General features: G+C 35.9%; 3 protein-coding genes across 3 annotated transcripts; 1 reads left to right on the top strand and 2 right to left on the bottom strand.

Annotated features, from left to right (window-relative positions):
* Nucleotides 1-70: 70 nt before the first annotated feature.
* On the bottom strand, nt 71-1,670 carry LOC7472001 (auxin-induced protein 22D). The gene is made up of 4 exons (XM_002300768.4): nt 1,156-1,670; nt 820-1,025; nt 614-713; nt 71-512 (listed from the first exon to the last, which is right to left on the bottom strand). The coding sequence occupies exons 1-4, from the start codon at nt 1,377-1,379 to the stop codon at nt 443-445; spliced, it is 600 nt and encodes a 199-aa protein (XP_002300804.4). The 5' UTR covers nt 1,380-1,670; the 3' UTR covers nt 71-442.
* Nucleotides 1,671-10,903: 9,233 nt separating this feature from the next.
* On the top strand, nt 10,904-13,678 carry LOC7480000 (auxin-induced protein AUX28). The gene is made up of 5 exons (XM_002302039.4): nt 10,904-11,406; nt 12,434-12,663; nt 12,779-12,914; nt 13,078-13,139; nt 13,353-13,678. The coding sequence occupies exons 1-5, from the start codon at nt 11,165-11,167 to the stop codon at nt 13,394-13,396; spliced, it is 714 nt and encodes a 237-aa protein (XP_002302075.1). The 5' UTR covers nt 10,904-11,164; the 3' UTR covers nt 13,397-13,678.
* A 1,588-nt stretch (nt 13,679-15,266) lies between these two features.
* Nucleotides 15,267-20,340, bottom strand: LOC7472000 (F-box/LRR-repeat protein 17). The gene is made up of 11 exons (XM_002300767.4): nt 19,645-20,340; nt 19,099-19,200; nt 18,314-18,458; nt 17,936-18,120; nt 17,604-17,708; nt 17,394-17,491; nt 17,061-17,281; nt 16,910-16,976; nt 16,720-16,805; nt 15,839-15,937; nt 15,267-15,610 (listed from the first exon to the last, which is right to left on the bottom strand). The coding sequence occupies exons 1-11, from the start codon at nt 20,235-20,237 to the stop codon at nt 15,545-15,547; spliced, it is 1,767 nt and encodes a 588-aa protein (XP_002300803.2). The 5' UTR covers nt 20,238-20,340; the 3' UTR covers nt 15,267-15,544.
* Nucleotides 20,341-20,907: the final 567 nt, after the last annotated feature.

Genomic DNA, 20,907 nt, shown 5'->3' with positions numbered 1-20,907 from the left:
CCTCAATTACCAAGTAAAAGCAAATATTTTCTATCTCTGTTTCTAGCACTGAATATTGAACACTCGTATATGATTCAGATAAAAAAAAAGTATAATCTTTTGTATCTGTAGTGTAATTGATACATATCCAAATCTAGGAAGAAAGCGATACATTTTCTCTGTGCAGTTGGATCTCGAGAATTTCCATTTATTCTCTTTCCCAGCTGTATTAATTCTTTATGATTTTAGAAAACAAAAACAAAATGAAGGCAAAATCAAGCTACACGGAGAAGGGAAAAGAAAAAAACATCTGATCAAATATGTTTCTGTTCCTATTACAGTAACCTTGAGAGACCTCACAATCTCTTGTAGAACCCCAAGGCAGATTACTCTCGTCCTAAACATCTCCAAATCTCCTTTCGTTGACACGTTTTGAACAATTGTGTTCTGTATATGCTTTTTGTTAACAACCCAATCCTCTAGCTTCTGATCCCTTCATAATTCTCAGCCTCTTGCAGGTGGAGATAAACATACTGCAATACGATCAAAACCCTTGTAAGTTTGGGGAAACAGATAGCTGGTAGAGCACTAAATCTATATAAAAGATAAAAAAACCATGGAAGATGGAACTTACTCCCATGGAACGTCTCCAACAAGCATCCAGTCTCCATCTTTATCTTCGTAAGTAGGAGCAAAGTCAGATCCATTGTATCCTTCCTTCTCCGAGTACTCTCCTGAAACATTTGTTTAGACTCTAATTAGGAATTACGATGAAACAATATTTAATGCATCATCATTACTTTTATCATATATGTGATAAGGGAGTTTGCATATACTTACCGATGGTAAGCTTGAACATATCTTCCAATGCTTTGAGGAGCTCTGGGTAGCTCCTGTACACCTTAAGATCAATCTTCCTGAGATAAGGAGCTCCATCCACGCTCACTTTGACGTACATTCCAGCACCATCAACTCGATCGTTTTTCTTTGGTTGCAAGCAATTTTTCCTGTAAGATCGGATTGGTGGCCATCCCACTACTTGTGCCCTGCCATCATTAGCCAACACAAACATGTTATCACAGGAGATATTCGACACCAAACAACGCAGTTGCTCATCTTGATCACGTCTAGCAGAAAGATTCGGCTGTTCAATATGTTAGAGGTGAAAGAACTTACTTGGCAGGAGGAGCATCATCTCCTTCACTATTTTCAACATTGGAGGACAGACTAGAGCTGCCCTTGGACCCAGACTCCTCTGATATTTCTGGTGATGCTCTCTTGTTACTCCTAACACTAGGAGTAGTTGATGGTTTCTCTGGCTCATCGCTTCCAGGCAACCCTAATCTCAGTTCTGTTGCCTTTAGATTTAGATGTCTTTCGTATGCCATTGACCTCTCCATTGCTTATCACAAATCTTAGAGCAAAACTTGATGATGTCAAACAATAATTAATCTCTCTTTTGGCTACAACCTCTTGCGCAGAGGGAATTCTTGAATATTCCAAATCAATCAAAGTTGAACTATTTCTTGAAACTGTTGTTGTGATGCTGAGAAAGAGGCGATACAGAAATAGTTTTATAAGGGTTGTTAACAAGGGACAATATCCAGGTGACTTATTCTGTTCGTGCATGAATTTCATTGATCAGGAATGATATCCCCACGAACCTGTGCCACACGCTCTACCCTCTGGACCAATCACATATTGCCAAGTAGGGTTCGCAGGTTGGGCTAACAGAAACTCGCCTGAGTTTTGCGCGTGTAGCTGAATCATTGAAGTGAAAGACGGCAACAGATATCATTGCTTGTCAAACGAGACGCACAATGGAGTTTGGTGTTGTCAGTGAGGGGGACAAAGAAGAGACAAGCACGGCCGATGGTATTGAAGGCTGGGGACCAGGAACGAACGGATGAGATTTGATTCTTTGAGAGGCAAATCAAGGAACGTTGGATCATGAGGGTTTGATGGGGACATCCCCATGTGACCTGAGGGTCCCTCGTGGATGTCTTTGATTGGCAATGCATGGTCATATGGGTTTGACATAAATGGGACCCTCTGTGTTTGGAATTTGATTTGGTCTCGTGGACGGTACATGACATGTGTAATGTCATGTGGCATGGTCAGCTCTTGCCTTTTTGAGCCTTACATGACCTTAAATGAATTATGCCATTCTCTTTTCTTTTATAAAGGCTGTACTATTATCTATGTTGTGTGCTAGATAAGAAGTTTTTAATATAAAAAATATTATTTTTTTTAGTAGAAGATTTTTTTAAATTTATGTTACATTTAACTTATGTTCAAAGATAACCTCAATAACCATTAAAAATATAGCTTAACTTAAAAAAATTCATGATATTTTAAAAAAAAATACTAAAATGATAACATATTGGATTAATTTATAACAACTCAGGTTGCTAAATTCACGAGCCATGTTACAAGATCATAATAATCTCATATAAAGCAAATCGAAACAAATTATACAACGCAATTCTCAATCAACTCAATGTTAAATAATAATAAAAAATATATATATAAAAACTCCCCATGTAAACTCAGGTTATGAGACTAGAAAATCTCATAACAAAAAATTATGAAGTTCAATTGTCAACAAATACTATTTGAATTATGAAATTATAAGAAAATCAATATAAGAAAAGGAACATAATAAAATGACTTGGGCAAGAATAATCTTATAGAAAGTAAAGTGAAACAAATTATAAATTTTAATTTTTAATCAATTCAATATTAAATGATGAAATTGAAAAAAAAATATCATTTAAAAAAAAAAACTTAAGTCGAATCGGGTTAACTTGTCATACCAACAATATAAAATAATGAAACCGATATAACCATATAAAAAATAAAATACAACAAAATATAAAACCTAATTTTTAATAAATCAAATGATAAAATTAAAATATATATATTATTATAATAAATAATATTTTGTGAAGTGTAAAACAGCAGAGTCACCATCCTTTTGGTTTTTGTTAATTGTTAAAAAAAAAAAAAAATGGGTTTCTGCTGCAAGGCAATGTAGGCAAGTAGAATTCAACATCAAGATGTTCCTCCTTCCAACAACACTGCCCCCACGTTAATTACAGGGAAAGATGCCACCATTTAACTTTGAGTCTATCTCCTAGCCAAGACCACACATTAAATGCCTGCATCCATGGGAGCCCCATGACCACCTACTCAAGGCAAAATCTTTGTTTAGTCAAGTCTTGCGGCGTATAATTTACAAGCCAAGCCCATATGGCTCGCAAATCTCCTCGGTTTTGCAATTAATTGAATGATAGGAATGCGTAATAACTACAATCTGTTTCTCCGTAATGCGATAGTGCTGTCTGATTGTTACCTTTGTAATTCTCGTCCACAATTTTATTTTATTTTTAATTTTGGCCATGATATTTAGAATTTTGATAGGTGTAAAAACACAGAGCCTCCGCGAGTCCGCTGTCCTGGCAGGTTTGAGATTTAAGTAATTTGGTAGCAAGATATTCATGTGCTCCTGCATAATTCTAGCTCCGACTGCGACTTCAATTTCTCCAACCAAATCATCAACCTTCCGATAAAGTCGACTGCTTTGCTGCCTGGGGTCGTGATTCACTACCAAATCATATTTGCTCTTTCCATGGACCATTTATTCATAGAAAAGTTCGATTAAAATGCTCCCTCTCCCAGTCGAAAATGAACTTGGTTGTGTTGGAGGAGTGAAACTCTTTCCAGGAAAAGTGACTGGCTTGATCTTTTCTTCTGGCGATGAGATTCCTGCCGATGAAAGTGCTTGGCATTTTCCTAAAACGGTACAGAAACATGAGCCAACTTGGTTCGGATATTGTCAAAAAAAATGAAATCAATCATGTGCATGTACGCATAAAGGATTCGTGGTGCTTACTCAGCGATGCTGTGTCTAATCTTTCTCTGTCAGGCAAGCTCAAAGAAAGGGAAGATGAAGCATCTGGCAGGGATGGAACATGCTGCAGGACCAATTGCTTTTAATAAGATTGGAATAAATTCCCTGGTTCGAAGAGAGAGGAAGAATTCTAAGCATCCAAAAATCTTCAATTTAGTAATTTTCAAATTAACTGCGTTAAAAATCTGTTTATATAATACAAATCTATACTGGCTGGGTATTTGTATAATTGTCTGTTACAGCTCAAGTATTTTCTTATGTAAAGTAGAATTAAAAATTGAGAGAAAATCCTTTTCTAGTCTGTATTTGCCTCAAAAAGTTAATTAATTAGCCCCTTTTTATCTTTAATTTTGAGCAGACCTTCCAATTTGAGAAATAGCTTGGGATATGAAGCAGCTAGCTTCATTCTGGCTTTCAAGTAAAAAGTAGCTGGCAGCTGCCGGTGCTAGCACATAGCCACACGCATACAATGCTATGAGCCTATGTAGAAGATCAATTTTTGTTAAAGCTTAGAGATAAAGCTATATAGAAGTTTGATTGCTTAATATATATATATTGTAAAACTAAAAGCACATCTTTCAATTAATTTTCTTTTCGTGATTGTGGTAACGGTTATGATTTAAAATGTTATGATTTAAAATATTTTTTGTTTAAAAATATATTAAAATTATATTTTTTTTATTTTTTTAAAATTTATTTTTAAAATTAACACATCAAAATAATTTGAAAATATAAAAAAAAATTAAAAAAATTAAATTTTGAGGAAACACGGTTTCAACCGCGTTTCCAAATGATCTCAAATTTATCTCTGGAGTTCTTGTGATATACCTAACATGATTATTTTTAAAATATTTTTGTTTTAAAATATATTAAAATAATATATTTTTTTATTTTTTTAAATTTATTTTTAATATTAACACATCAAAATAATCTAAAAATACTTAATAAAAATTTAATTTAAAATAAAAAAAAATATTTTTTTATAAAACACATTTATCAACGGCAAAAACAAGTAGCGAAAAACCATGTCGACAAAAAGCAATCTTTTAAGAGAAACGGTTGACAATCATTTTGAAGGCCAATTAATCATCCATTGTATGAACCATGCCAGACGCAAAAAGGGCCTACCACCTTTTTCAAAACCAAGAACAGATCACGGCATTGATTTAGTGTGTGCTGGCAAGGCTTCAAAAATATTTTTTATTTAAAAATATATTAAGAATATTTTTTAATATTTGTAAATGGATTTTTAATGTATTGATATTAAAATAAAAAAATTATTTTAATATATTTTAAATTCAAAAATATTTTTAAGAAATACCCTCCACCACATAACACAAGAGTTTATTTTCCTGCAATAAATGGGCAAATAATATAAACTATAAAGGATGTCAAATCGACGAGACACGTGTGATAATGAAACGGAGGCCTTGAGCCGCACGTGGTAGCAAAATGTTTTGGATTTTGGACTATCAGGGGTAGAAGAAATTAAGGCCCATAAAAAGGAAAGGCAAAAGCCCCCTTTCTCTCCTTCTTGTTTCCCATGTATGGGTCCAACTAGCTCGCACGCCCGCTCATCATGGCACTCAAGATGCCCATATGGCATGCCTCGGAGAGGGATCCACAGTCTAAAAATCCAAGGTACTGTTTGTTTTTTTGTGCTGTAATTTTTTTTAAAAAAAATAAAATTAATTTTTAAATTTTTTTAATGTGTTAATATTAAAAATAAATTTTAGAAAATAAAAAATATTATTTTAATTTATTTCTAAATAAAAAATATTTAAAAAAAACAACAGCTGCTAACTACAATATTCATTGCGTGAATATACACTTCAGATATTTTTTGAAAATTATATGAATAAAAGCGAGTATATTGCAGATAACAACATGACTATAATGCACCCGGCATTGGAATTTGCATCAACCTATTGGTTGGTGGTTCTTGTAATAGGTGTGTTTAGTGTGGTGGTATATATTTTTTTAAGTGTTTTTTTAATATATTAAAATAATATTTTATATAAATTTTTATTTTTAAAATCAACACAATAAAATTATCAAAAACCATTTAGAAACATCAATTTAATATTTTTTTTATAATAAAATATATTTTTTAAACAATCTCAGCTGCAAAAAACAAACAGAATGAAAAAAATCAAAGCTACATTTTTTTAAAAAAATTATTAATATATATATAAGTGAAATTATGCAGATCAGGATCATAAATAGATACAAGTTTTATCTTTATTAATCCTGTTCAGCGATCAAAACCTCTCAAGTATTCCAACATAGAAAATAATCACAATTTCGCACGTATTTCTGTATTTTTTTTCCTATATTATAGGAAAGGAAAAGAAAGAACCGCCTTTCATTTTAATTTTTTAGACTGACAATTCACCAAGATTGAAACACGTAATTCATATATTTTTTTCTTCGGGGGGGGTGAAGAAATAGCCATCTCGTGTTCTCGGACCACACGTGAGGCTGAGATCGCTCAACTCTGGACCCCATTGCGGGCGAGTAAAAATAGTCCAATATTGAGGCGGACAGAGGCCCACATCTCACACTGACAAGTGCCGTATAGGCGGTGTCTCGGCCTCTTTCACAGGATTTAACGAGGTCTGGTCCGTATTGATATAAAAAAGGGAGACATGATATCCGGCATCACGAGGCCCAGATGACTCATGTTTGGTATCTATCTACGTGCCTTAATCACCATTAATCATTCCTTACCATCAATAATTTTTCTGCACTCATTGAGCCACTCGGAATCGATCCAAAGCCAATACATATATGCCCACAACAAATGGAATTGCTGGCCACAAGTACGGACGCAAAATCTCCTGGCCACTTCTAAAGGAATTTGTATAAGATATGAATTACAATGTAGAATTAAGATTCCAAGTAAATATCACACATAAGTTGATAAGGATGCACACTTACATGTCTCTACTGACCGTCAGCATTTGTTCTGATCATCGAAGGCGAATTTATAATACGACGTGTTCATGCGTGTACGTGCACAGGAATTAAGCTGGGAAGTTAAACCTTGGTTCTAGCAATATTATAGTTTCTTAATTTTGAATCATATGTGTAATTGATTCTTTGTTTGCATTACATGTTGTTCGTAGGTCGTGAAAAAATTTCATATCAAAATTCAGCTTTCTGGTGGTTGTAATCATGGAGCAAGACTACACCTGGTAATCCAAATTATTGATTTGAAAAAATAGTAGATCTAAAAAATTATAAATCTTTTTATTTACCTGGTAATCCAAATTATTTATAAACCTAGACATGCTAGCTCATCATGGAAAATTATATTATAATTGATGGTAAAAATATTAATGTTTATTATTAATTGTTGTGTCTAGAACATGGTGTCAATCATACATAAAAGTGTGTATTTGTGGAAAATCTACTAGTAAAGCGTAATTTATTTTTGTGCACGACTACACCTCTTTCTAGCTTCTCGAAGCTCGAAAAAATATTTAGGTGTATGTATATTGGACAACCTGCCGCAGGGGTTAGGGTGTGGTCGTTTCGGCCGGGACTCAAACCTCACGAGTGTTGCCTTTTGGGTCATGGCCCAAACAATATGTGGCCATGATTTTATTTTTTATTTTAAATCTACACCATCAAACAGATAAAAGCAAATTCAAGCTGAAGCTTACTACTAAGAGATGCGGGGAGCTCGTTTTCACATGAAAAGGCTTGTAATGGAAAGTTGCAAGTGTGATAAATTAGAAAACATGGCAAAAAAAAACCTACCAGTAGATGGGATTTTCCCATATCTCCCCTTTAAAAAAAAGCGAGTTAAAGATTGTTCGAAATGGCTGCATTTTTTTATTTATACTCCCTGGAGTCCGGACGGCCTCAACTAGCCCTTGTAGCCAAATGGCCGTGGCACCAAGAACCATAACTTCCCCGATTTTGAGGACATGACATGAGTACGATCCTTCCCTAAAACTTAAGATTTCCATAATAAATTTTCGAATGCATGCAGCGAGGCGTGTCAATCCAAAAGGGTGCAACAATTCACCACTGTATTTAATCGTTTCATTACAAGGTCGTAATTAAGCTTGAAGAAATTCTACCATCACAATAACCTATGCTGCCTTAGGGATATCAAGGGAAGGGCATAGGCTAATATTCCCATATAGATTCACCAACGCTTTGACGAAACAATTCCAGTTAGCACATATGTAGCAGGACTCGCGCTTTGGATCCGCTCTCGAAGTGAGGTTTAGGTTCAAGAGATCATGAATCCAAGATCAATTTTTCAGCATAGAAGGTTCAGAGCACCAAGAATCCACCAGGCATATCAGTCTTAATATTTTATTTTGCGCTCTGCAATTCTGTGCTTATGATCTTTCACATATAAGCTTGTTCCATTTGACCCATACTTTTTTAGTCTCTTACGTAACCACCGCCCACGGATCATAACCTAACAACTAACAATTTATCTGATCAATAATCATCGAATCATTATTCAGTCTCCCTAGCTCGAAGAAAGAGGGGGAGCAAAAAAAACTGAACATGCGGCAGAAGGGTTATAATTATTATGACCACAGACCATTTGGTGATTGATGATTGCTGAAACTTATACCTTCTATATGATTCTTTGTAGGGAAAACAAGTGTCAAGATATAACACAAGCAATCTCAGCCCTATAGAAACCATAGATCTTCATTGAAGATGTTAATCTCAAAGGCAGTTCTAATTAAAATATGATCCAATGTTTGCATCTCCGTTGAGAAACTTAGAGGAGTTAATTAATTAGCAACTCGATAAATAGCTATAGTATAAATAAGTGGTAAGTGGGATGCCCTGCAGCGGCGCACATGGGATAGGGTTTGACACTTGGGCGACACGAGCCCCATGAGCCAAACAAGTTCACATGGCTCAGTCCAATGCATCTATGCACATGCATGCTTTTCTTTACACATTAGGGTCCACCCTTCTAAATTCCCTCAACCACCCAAGCTCGTTTTTTATTACTATTTCTTCTTCCTTTGATCCTTTCTTAGCTTACTTTTTATTTCTTGCTCCTGGCTCGAGACCATTTTTCTGCTACTATTAATTAGATTTACCAAATTCACTGCTTGACACGTTCTTGGAAGTAAGGGCGATGTCTTATTGTTGCTCGTCCATCTTCGGCTTTTTGCTAGTGATCATGAACGTAGCCTGCATGAGTGCATGCAATTTTAGACCAACATCGATCGCACGGCCAGACAATCTCTGCTTTCATACAAGTAACGATATGAACATGCATTCGAGGGACCACTGCATCTCAAATAATTGCACATCCTTTTGTTTTTGCACCTCGCTAGCGACATGAAATTTATTAAGGTCAGTGATGTGAAAACTCAAAAACCTATGTACACAAACTAATTACATATATACTCTAGAAATACAGTAGGAACTGCTGTTTATAGTGTTAAAGCTTTCATTCATGTATATATATATAGTAGATTGCATGCTGTGTATACATGCATGGTGTATTTTACTAGTGTCGGTTTTCAGTTTTTTGATGCTCATATGCGGGAAAGAAAAATTAAATTGGACTTGGTGATTGGATCTCTAATGCCAATTTCTTAGGCGAAACATAGAACCAAAAAAAGGAAGAAAAGGAAAGTATGAAAGAAATCAAATCGATCACTTTCGAGAATTTAACATCTTCATTATGTCGGCAAATTTAGATAGGATATCTCGAGTGTTCATAATTATACAGTGGGGTGTTCTTTGCCATAGAACATGGATTGGATCTCGATCGAAGGCACTGTTGATACAAGTCAGAGGACCACCTTCAAATAATTAAATTTTCACATCATCAATTTTGATAAGTTCTCTTAGCTTGCCATTATTGTGGGAATGTTTCCTGATTGCAACATCAATCAGGGACCATGAGTGCCTTATCTAAAGCATTAACAAGCTCAAACCGAAGAACCAATCTGGTGTTTGGTATCTGATTTTATTTTAATTATATCTGACTGGCACCATGAGCTGCATCAATTATAGTTAGTAGGAATAATTCCATGATCAAGTAGAGGATGAGGCCGGAAAAATGTTGGTGTAGTGAGCAACCGTATGCGAATTCTTCAAAAATAATGGGTGACATCACATGGGACAGCAGAAAGGAAAGGAGCACTAGAAGTCATCCTCTTGCTTACTTGGTAAATCTAAGTTTTGAAAAAAGTACAGCTAGGTAATTAACCGTGAATTGTTTTTTTTTTTTAAAAAAAAAAAGCAGACACGGCAGAAAAGATAAAAATTTGTATCCCACTAGAAGTCATCCTCTTGCTTACTTGGCAAAAAGTAAACTTCTTATAATGTATCTAGAATATTCCACATGAAATTGGATTTCCCTTAAATCAATTTTTAATATATATTTTTTACTTTTTTTAATGCTCTTATCCCACGTTTATGATAGTTTTGAAATTCAAAATTACAATAACATGCTTGAAATTTCTAGAAATGCAAAGAAAATGCTATTTTTATGCAGATAAAAGATCAAGTTTAAGCCCCAGAAAATGGATTCGAGTGACCCATTCATTACATTTTTATTCCCTCACCTCTATTGGCGTGTAGCTGGAGTGTTGGGTAACAATTATTTTTAAAATATTTTTTATTTAAAAACATATTAAAATAATATTTTTATTTTTATATTAAAATAATTTAAAATTATAAAAAAATTAAATTAAAACAAAAAAAAATTAAAATTTTTTATAAAAACACTACCGGTGCCCGTAATCAAACGGGACCGATCCTTGATTGCTTTCTGGAGTAGACTAGAGCAGAAGAGCACAGTAGAATTATTTAGGTGGTCCACTCCCCAGTCAAAATGGCAAATATCAGCCAACAGGCTACAGACAATCATAGGCTAGAACATCACCATGTCGTCACCTGCCAGCAAACGTTTAAAAAGCCAGTTCTGACATGTATCCACGTGTCAATCTCCCATTAACCCTGACTCAAAGACAATTAAACAAATGCCCCAAGCCGTACATTAATACCTCTCCAGCCCAAACACCACAAGTCTTCCCCCAAGCCCCATATCATTACAACCATCTTGCAAAAAAGTTTACCCTTTCACTTTCTCATACATTTCAGTACCACCACTTAATCCAAGAAAATCAAATCCAAGCTAACACACAACTGCGTGCCAATTATAAGCTTAGAGAGAGAACAGAGAGAGTGGGTTTTAGAGAGAGAAAAAGGGAGTGATCAGTTTCTGAGAGGAAACTAAGAGAGAGCGGGCAAAAAAGTACTCTCATCATGGAAGTGGAGAAGGGAACAAAGATGGGGTTTGAGGAGACAGAGCTAAGGCTAGGGTTGCCAGGGAATGGTGGAGGGGCTGAAGGAGAGATGGTGAGGAAGAGAGGATTCTCTGAGACTGTGGACTTGAAGCTCAAACTTTCTTCCAAGGAGAGCGGTGCTGATCCAAATCATGAGAAGACCAGCAGTTTGCAAAGGGAGAAGAATCTTCTGGCCACTGATCCAGCAAAGCCTCCAGCTAAGTAGGTTGCATGTTTTTTTTTTTTAGTTTTTGTAATCTAATTTATTTCATTTTCTTAACCTTTTCGCGTTCATGTTCGTGCATGATTGTAGGTAGTACATGATTAGATTTGATAGCATATTTCACATACGAGAGAGCGAGAGTAATAATTGCCTTCAAGGTTTCATTGTGGACATAGCCACAAATTACCATGTAAATATTTTCTAAAAAAGAGTATCATGGATGCAGTGAATATAGAGAAAAACTATAATCAAAGAGCTTGATGTTTTTCTTAAAAAAAAAAACTAAAAAAAAAAAGGAGCTAGATGATTCTGAAATACCCACAAATTAACATATAGAACTTTAGATTTGTTGCAAGTGGAAGAGGTTAATTATTACTAGCATTAATTATTTCCTGTGTATTATATATATGGAGCACGGCTAAAGGAGAAGTGCTCACTGAAATATATTATACACTGAGTTCTTGAATTGACTTTTGCTAAAGGAGAAGTGCCCACTGAAATATTAATATTATGAGATTGCTAACCTTTCCAAACTATGAATATGGATTCTCTCATTTTCATTTTCGAAAAAGAAAAGGACAGTCATATTTTTAATAGGAGTAGTTCAAGCAATTTGCCATTTTTAACATTGCTAAAATCAGGTGCTTTCATTTTGAATTTTATACTACTTTAATTTTAATCCAAAAACGAGAGAGAGCTAGTAATTAGATCTTGATTGGAAAACAACGGTACACTAAAATATGAAAGCCATTGTCAATGCCTATAGAATTTCATGGACCCACTTGCATGATGAGGAAGATAAAGTAGCCGCGGTACTCTATCGTTTTTTTCTCCAGTTGATTACCACAGAGATTGCTCGAATATCTTTTGGTTTAGTGACTTGTTTGTGCATCATTTTTCATTTTCCATAGCCGAGATAACCCTTTAAATCTTTCTATCGAAACCCTTTAACTGGAAGTTGGATATTATAAATTAAGGTATACATAACTGAAACTCATGGTATGTACATCCAATATAAAATTTTAGGGCACAGGTTGTGGGATGGCCTCCAGTACGATCTTTCCGAAAGAACATGTTAGCAGTCCAAAAGAGCAGCACTGATCAAGAGTGTGAGAAGGTTCCTGGCGGCAATGCTACCTTTGTGAAGGTTAGCATGGATGGGGCACCTTACCTCCGTAAAGTGGACCTGAAGATGTACAAGACCTACCAGGAGCTTTCTGATGCCTTAGGGAAAATGTTCAGTTCCTTTACTATAGGTACGATTAAATTTACATCACCTCTCACATATATAGAGGCTGTATTGATATTTTACATATGTAATAGCCCGTGATTATGGTTTAACAATATGGTTTATCCCATTTTGCATTGAAGGCAATTGTGGATCCCATGGATTGAAAGATTTCCTCAATGAGAGCAAGCTCATAGATCTTCTCAATGGCACTGATTATGTTCCAACTTATGAAGACAAGGACGGTGATTGGATGCTCGTCGGTGACGTCCCATGGGAGTAAGTTCTTAATTGACTTCTCTATATATAGTCAATACAACCTTCACGAAAAGAAACTGTGAACTCTTTTTTAGAGAGTTTACTATTAATTACAATACTATATATAGTAAACCCTATCGTCTTCCCATTAACTATATAAGAGCTAACTTTATCTTAAACACAGCATGTTTGTTGAATCATGCAAGAGGCTGCGAATAATGAAGGGAACGGAGGCTACTGGACTTGGTTAGTTTACATTTCTTACTATAAATATTGGTAGCTAGCTTATAGTATTCATTGAAAAACAACTATTAATTAATACTTGTCATATAATGTAAATCATCATTTCGGTTAACCATGCATGCCAAGAAATCTTTCTTAAAAAGCGATTTAATACTGATTTCTTCTCGTTAATATCCATCCCAATGCCAATTTTGTTTTTCCTGAACTCATTTTCAGCACCAAGAGCCATGGAGAAGTGCAAGAACAGAAGCTACAAGTAGTGAGAGCCACAGCCTGCTCCTTTGATCTCGTGGGTCGCAGGAACCAAAAAGATGATAAAACGCGTAGATGGATTGAGCAGGTTGTTCTCGTGGAGCTGTTTCTGTAATATTATTAATTAATTGTGTTTTGTGAGATACTCTATCAGTAATTTATATTATTATGGACAGGAACGATAATAACTCTAGTTGTGTTCCGAGAGACTCGGTCATGTGTCTTGCTTGTTCTGTTTTAATTATTTGCTTATTAATGTTACGACCATGTACTTGTTTGTTTTCTGGGTAGTCATCTAGTGTTCAAATTCCTTCATTTATTATAGTATTCATTATTAATACATTAAGTAATATTTATTGCTATATATATAATTCTTATGGGTTAGGAATGGGAATAGGACTGGGTAATGGAAATGTTCCATATGGACGTTGTTGTAGGAAGGGAACAGGATCATGTGCTTGTCGACGGAGCATTTATTCATTCATGTCCATTTGTATAAGTTTCTTGATTTATTAATTGTTTTAGGCGTAAATATATGAAAGAGATTGCCTGTTCAAAGCTAGCTAGCTAGCAAGTAACAGATTTGACCACCGTGCATTGATGGAAGCAAGGGTATCCCTTGTACATAAAAATTTGCCGGTACATTTTAGCCAGTCATGGGACTCATGACTCTGGTCCCTCCCTGTGTCGATTCCATCTATGATTTGGACTTGGAAGTCAGCTCCATGATCTCTCTCTCTCTCTCTCTCTCTCGGATCTGACAATATTGCTGAATCCACGCCGTTCCATCAATAATGGCAATTTTTAATTTCTTAATAATTCTTAGAAATCATTCTTGGAGCTACCCAATAGCTTCGCACAATGCAGAGAGCTAACATGAACATATCGCGAAATATCCGAGTTTTTAACGCAAGTTGCTCTTCAAATGCAGAAATGAAGGGGGAAACGAGTGTGTTTCGCTATAGGGATAAGTGTAATATTATCCCTAAATATCCATTTAAATTATTATTTTTATACAATCACTCGATCAGAGTATTGAAATTATTTAGAAAACTAATTTGAAATGTGCATTTCATTAGAGTATTTTCTCACTGATTTCACCTACATTACTTTTATACTGTTCAAGAGATTTACCGTTCGAAGTTTTCATTCATCTTTTAAATATATTTAGGTGGTTGGTGGAGATTTAATTTTAATCAAAATGCTTTCAATAGCAAAATGAGGTCACATATAAGCTTATATTGCAAAACTAAATTAAATTATATAGAAAACACATTTTTTTTTAAGACCTAACAGAACTACAGAAAAGTAATTTATTTTCAAAGAGTAAAATTGACCTGACTACACCACTCCCACTATGACCTACAAAAAATGGTATAGGGGTCGGCCCATAAAAGCATTCCGCGCACTGACAAAAGAAGGAGCTGATAAACAGTTGGTAGTCGAGGTTCAAAAAAAGGGGGCAAATAATAAACAGTTGGCCCAAAGCTCAGAACATCAAGAACAGAGCCTAGATCACACGGGCTTAAAAGGATCCGGGCCATACCTGAGCCCATGGAGATTGCAACTGAAAATCTCCGAACAGTTTCTAGTTCTACATCGGTCAAATAGACCACCACTCAAATGATTTAGATTGTCAACGGCAAACGCAATCTCAACTGGACTTGTAAACCTCCGCTAGATATAAATTGCCAGTTTCAAGGTGAAGTTTTTTTCACCTATAGAGCTGACACGGGCAGCGTCGCTGAAGGTGAACGAGCTGTTTAAATTTACTGTTCTGTTCACACAAAAACAAGTTAGTTCTGTGACGAGTAGCAAGTAACATCGAACAGTTGGTGCTAACTTGAACAATAGAAAGTAGAACAACTTTCGCACAAGTACGATGGAAACAAGTAGCTTTATTCAAAGGTTAATAGCTGAAAGAACTGTAAAGTCATCAGAGACCACCGGTATTTAGTTTAGTTTGAAACAATTGACTGATATCAAAGGAATGGCAATTGCACAAGGCAGATAACCCTAACCATGATTCCGGACCACTGCAAACATTTGCTTGCACGAGGCATTTGGCCTAAGGAATAGATAACAATGAGAGATTACAACATGCGTATAGATTACACAATGTGTACAGTATGAAACATGTATGATGGGCATGTTGTTCAGTCCACAAGCACATTACAAGGACGACTCGCAATTCTTCTCCGCTTCTTATCCTCGTCATATGGCTGTAAGGTAGAAGCAACATCAGCGTAAGTGTTTAGCCCAAACATTATATTCTCGAAAACCAAAAGAATGTTACAATTTATACAACTTTTAATATTCTATGAAAAGCATACTGCTTTAAGTGGTTGTATTACACTATGGTAGCGTCGGATATACTACATAGCATGATTTTTAGTTTGCTTTGGCAAATGAATGATATAGCTTGACAAAACATGGTGTAGTCAACCTACCTGCTGGCTCAGGAATTGCGGGACCCTTACCCTCTTTGAGCCATCAGCCAAACGTTTATTTGGGAATTGGTTTTCCATGGCAGCAAAATTGTTGCTGACCTGCAGGTAAGTTCAACAAGTATGAAAGAGTAAGAACACAATGATTGAATCTTAACTGATTCAATTCAAGTTCCAAACAGACACCAAACTGTCTCAATGGCATACAATCAACTGACTCCAATTGCACACTGACACATAAGAAGCTTATTAAAACAAAACATGGGAAGCAGTTAATATGGATGAGTTTTAAATATGATCAATGCAGTAAACTCAGCCCTGATGAAAAACATTACGTCAAATATTAGACAAATGCCATTGTAGACGTGCATGTCTTTTAGACAGTCTTGCCATGACCATGATGGTACTGAAAGAACTACAGACCCAATTCCCAAACAGATTTTTGCAATTATTTAAAGGAAATTGAAACTATTTTTGATGAAGTGGAAAAGGGACTGCCAATGATATAGAATAGGAATCTCTAAAGTTTTGTTTATTGTGTTGCACGTTAACTGCTTTCTGGTACAAGTAATGAGCGACTATCAACAAAATATTCCCAGATTTAAAATGAACAATAAAAAGAAAAAAAGAAATCCAGTCCTGTGGTGGGGAGATCAGAGTTTTTGCATGGAAGAGATTGTACAGTTAACTATAGACTACAATCAATTTACGGGTGCAACCAGCATGTTCATTGCATGAGTTTTCTAGCTTGGTTAGCCAGATTCAATGCTATCAAATAACATAAACAGCTGGTACATAATCACCTATTCAAAGATTAAAAAACCACCAAGCCTTGTACAGCAAGATAAGGAAAAAAAGAGACTTGAATGGAGTTGGCTATTCACCTGGCTCTGAATACCCTCAATCAGTAAATTGTGACATCCTGATGCGTGCACACTTTCTAAACTGGGGCACTGCAGGAGCACTCTTTCTGGGGAAATAAGTACAATAACCAATTAACTATTTTTAGCCAAGAAAATGCAGAATTAGCACAACTCAAACAAATTATCACCTGAAGAGAGCAAAATAATATACCTGGATGCAAGTTTTTACAGGAATTCAGATTCAGATCAATAAGTTCCGGGCAGTTTAAGTATAGAGCCTGCATTTAAATCACATTCTGAGAACAGCAGGAGATGGAAAATCAATGCAACCATGCACTACATGTCAGTTGACAGAATCTTACATCTAAGCCAGAACAGCCCCATAGGCTGAGCTTTTTCAACCGGCTATGTTTAATGATGACCTTTTGGTATATAAGGTGTAATTTATTTTTAAATGTCGTCTGCAACTCAAAATCACCACTTTCATCAGAAGTTGGATACTGAGAACTCAGATCACAAATTGTCATTCCACAGTCCATGAGTTCAAGTAGAGGCAATTGAGCTGTAGCAAATTGAATTCCACCTGAGAGGAGTTAAAAAGCAAGACAATTAACAAAAGTTTTATGCAGGGCCAAAGCATGTTGCAATATAGATTCTAGATTGCTTCTGGAAGGTGAGGTTTGAATGTAGATTACTTGAAGTGATGTTGGGACAAAGCGCAAGAAGAAGCCTTGAAAGTGTTCCAGGAAACACATTGCATATCATTCCAATGCCACTGTCACTGATGCTAGACCTGAAATCAACTTGTAGTATCAAAAAATTCGTTCTAAAAAAAGGATTGATTTAATTCACCATTTTAGACTTCAAGTTTTTCAAATGTAATAGGCACTTGTTCCAAAACATACCCACTCAGATCAAGTAATTCTAATTTTGAATAGCTTTGCGAAATGGCAACAACAGATGCGTCGGTAATTTCAGTTCCAAGAACAAGTGAAAGCATCCTCAGCCCCCTAAAATCATGGAGCAACCAAACATTAGACATATGCTTCATCCCAAAATTTTATATTAGATATATGCAGGTCGTCCAATAAGATAAGAGAAATGTAAAGAATATGCCAGTAGAACCCCTATGAAGTTCATAGTGTTAAAACAACTATTTCAGCAAATGAGCATTACATAGCGGTAAGGTACTTTGTAGTTGAAGGATATAAGCTGATAATGGAATTGTTTGACAAACCTTAAGTTTGCAGCTGTGAGAGCAAGCACTGCAGCATGAGAAAGCCGAACTGATGCAACATGTACATTTTGCAGCCGAGGGCAACTCCTTCCCAGACCATCAACCATGGCAATAATATCAGTGCTGTCATTTTCTTGGCGAGAAAAATCAAGGGAAATCTCCTTCAAATTGGGACAGTTAAAGACCTACAGAGTACAGCCGCAGATAAATAAAAATTGACTTGTGTTAAACGCCAGCAAATATCTTCCAAACAACATAGAAGCATGAACCAACAGAAGGCCAACCTTGAATGTCCTCCTCTCATATAAACAACAAAGAGCTTCAAACTAGAAGACTGGTCACACCAAATGAGATGAAGCAAGTGAAATAAATAATTACCATCTTAGATAGGCAATACAGATCTGAAAGCCAGAGTGTAGAGAGACTCGATGAACAGAGAACAAAACCCCCTAGATTAGAACATCCTTCCATCTTAAGACTTGTAAGGCAACGTTTATCAGCAACAAAACGACCCAATTCATCACTGCATAGAAAAATCAGAAATTTGACCCAATTATCAGCCATTTCTCAAATAGCATACACTCACTCTTTAATCACATAACATTTAATAGGAGGAACAAGAAATGAACACAGACCCTAGGCAGAAAATATCTTATTTGAAGAACTGAAACAGAAAAAAAAATATTGATTATACTCCCAAATAATAAAAGTCTACCGGGAGCATGTTGCCTCACAAGTTGAAGGAAGGCCTGATTATTAAAAATAAAACCTAATAAGCCTATGATTGTCTAGACATCATTTTAATTGATGCACTACTCTTAAACACAGTAGGCGTAGTCACATTCCATGACCAGGAAGACCATGTAAAGCATATGCAAAATTGGACCTCTTGTCCCGTTTCAAGTAAAATTGGGATCAATATCACAAATCAGTCCTGAATCCATAACTCAATGCTTCACTTTTACATTGTTGCCACCACTGCCACAAAGCATTATAACAACAAAATAGTTGGCATAGGATGGTTTTCTGCCAGTTGCCAGTTGGCTCACTATCAATATCCATCACTAAATAGCAATACAAAAAAAAAACTCTGCAGATAGAGAGAAAATGAACCATATACAACAGATCGAAAAATAACGAGTTAGACTAGGAACAAACCATACCCAGTTATCCTATTGACTGCAGTTTCAGATGTAGAAATCTCCACCGCCTCCAAATTAGGGCAAGAAAACGCAATGCAAGCAAACATAGTCGAATCCAAATCACTGCAACAGCCAAGGAAACAAAATCAATTAAAAAATCAAACATACAAGATCAATTTAACTACTCAAAGCAGCTTCAATTTGTTAAAAAATTGGCCTGATGAAATCAAAAATCACTCATTTAAGCTTGGCTCTTAAAAATCTTAAACAGCCAGACCGCGATTATTCCTGCATTGATGCATATAGATCAAACAGTACCATGATATCAAAATTCATTGCTTTTTATAGATTAAACATCTGTGTTATTTTAGCATTTCTCTTCATAAATCAAACCACATTTTAATTAACTGTTTTTAATCCTCGAAAAGCTTAATTGCGTTTTGTTTAGATCATGTTAATATTATCAATTTTCGTTATAAAAACCAAAATGCCGATAATCCCCAACCGATCCACTTCATGAAACCCTAGATCTGAAAAAAGATATTCCTCTCGGGAACAGACCCTAACCTTTCCAATCTAAGGTTAAGTCTACTAAGTCCAGGACACTTCTGCAACACAGATCCAACAAACCCAGGCTGAGACCTAGGTGGAACCCTAAGTCTAAGCTCCTCCGCCGCCCTCCACAACCTCCTCGCTGTCTCTCTCCATCCCTTACACACACTACCTGCCGCCAATAACCCCGCCGGCGGCAACCTCCTCAAAATCTCCCACATACAGCTCACCGGCAACTTCCCGCAGCCCGAAACAAACAGATCCATCTCCGATTCATCGATTTCAACCTCTGGCGAGTCACACCGTAAGTCACTATCATCAAATGACAACGCTCTGCGGAGATTTGAGTACTGCTGGCGTGGCGGAGGACGAGAAGTGGAAGTGGAGACTGAAACAGAAGAGTCAGTTGGAGTTTGCGTTGGTGTAGTGGTAGTGGTGGATGTAGGAGGAAGATGACAGACGTGGCCTTTTTTGGGGAGACCGCAACGTCCACAGTTGTAATTTCCTCTGTTCTTTTTGACACGGTGGGGGATATCCAAGGAGGTGAAGGAGGCGGTGGATCCGCCAGGAGTGGCGGGGGGGATATGAGGTTGGTTTTCGAAGTGCATTGTGTAAGGGAGAAGGAGGGGAGGGGGGGGGAAGGAGGTAGTGAGAGGCGGAGAAATAAAGGTAAGAGAGGCGCGGGGTTGGATAGTGAGAGAGAGGGGGTTGGTCAGAGAAGGAGCGGGAGATTGGTCATGTTTTCGCGCCCTGGTATTTTGTTTAAAGTATAAAAAATGGGAGGAGCGCGGTTTGGTAAAATTTAATGACGGTATTAGCCTTCATTGGCGGGTGAAAAACGTGTTTCTTTTGTTTGTTTCTGATTATGGAAGGATCTTTATGGGAAATAAAATTTGCTGCCCGATTTTGATTCTGCGCTTTCTTTAAGGTTTTGGATGCTTTGCACTTTCACCATGTACATGATATTATTGAAGTTGTTTACAAAATATCATAGTTTTAAATCTGAACGGAGGTAGTTCCGAGTTACAAGTAATAAAGTTAATCTAAGATAGAAAAGTTAATCTAGATTTATATGAAAGAAATAATTAAAATTAAAATAATATTAGTTGAATTTAAAAAAAAAATAATAATAATAGATTGATGACTAGATCATACCTTAATTATTGGATTAACTTGAATTTTTAACTCAACAATTATTTCAAGAGGAAAGTTCATCATAAATCAGTTAAATATTTTTTTTAATAAAAATAAATTTATATATTTGATTGACTTACTATA

This window comes from Populus trichocarpa, chromosome 2 (genome assembly GCF_000002775.5).
Source record: "Populus trichocarpa isolate Nisqually-1 chromosome 2, P.trichocarpa_v4.1, whole genome shotgun sequence".
Taxonomy (NCBI): Eukaryota; Viridiplantae; Streptophyta; class Magnoliopsida; order Malpighiales; family Salicaceae; genus Populus; species Populus trichocarpa.
Note: the sequence above shows the minus strand (reverse complement) of the source record. Positions and strands in the feature narration are given on the sequence as shown.

Bases quoted from the DNA above. Each gene is read 5' to 3' on its own strand.
- LOC7472001 (XM_002300768.4), bottom strand. From the start codon at position 1,379: ATGGAGAGGTCAATGGCATACGAAAGACATCTAAATCTAAAGGCAACA. The intron at 1,026-1,155 runs GTAAGTTCTTTC...TAATGATGGCAG, and splicing joins GATGATGCTCCTCCTGCCAA to GGCACAAGTAGTGGGATGGC. The intron at 513-613 runs GTAAGTTCCATC...ATCGTATTGCAG, and splicing joins GTTGGAGACGTTCCATGGGA to TATGTTTATCTCCACCTGCA.
- LOC7480000 (XM_002302039.4), top strand. From the start codon at position 11,165: ATGGAAGTGGAGAAGGGAACAAAGATGGGGTTTGAGGAGACAGAGCTA. The intron at 11,407-12,433 runs GTAGGTTGCATG...ATAAAATTTTAG, and splicing joins CCAGCAAAGCCTCCAGCTAA to GGCACAGGTTGTGGGATGGC. The intron at 12,915-13,077 runs GTAAGTTCTTAA...TCTTAAACACAG, and splicing joins GTCGGTGACGTCCCATGGGA to CATGTTTGTTGAATCATGCA.
- LOC7472000 (XM_002300767.4), bottom strand. From the start codon at position 20,237: ATGCACTTCGAAAACCAACCTCATATCCCCCCCGCCACTCCTGGCGGA. The intron at 19,201-19,644 runs GTTAGGGTCTGT...TGGCTGTTGCAG, and splicing joins CTTAACCTTAGATTGGAAAG to TGATTTGGATTCGACTATGT. The intron at 16,977-17,060 runs GTAAGATTCTGT...ATTTAAATGCAG, and splicing joins GGGGCTGTTCTGGCTTAGAT to GCTCTATACTTAAACTGCCC.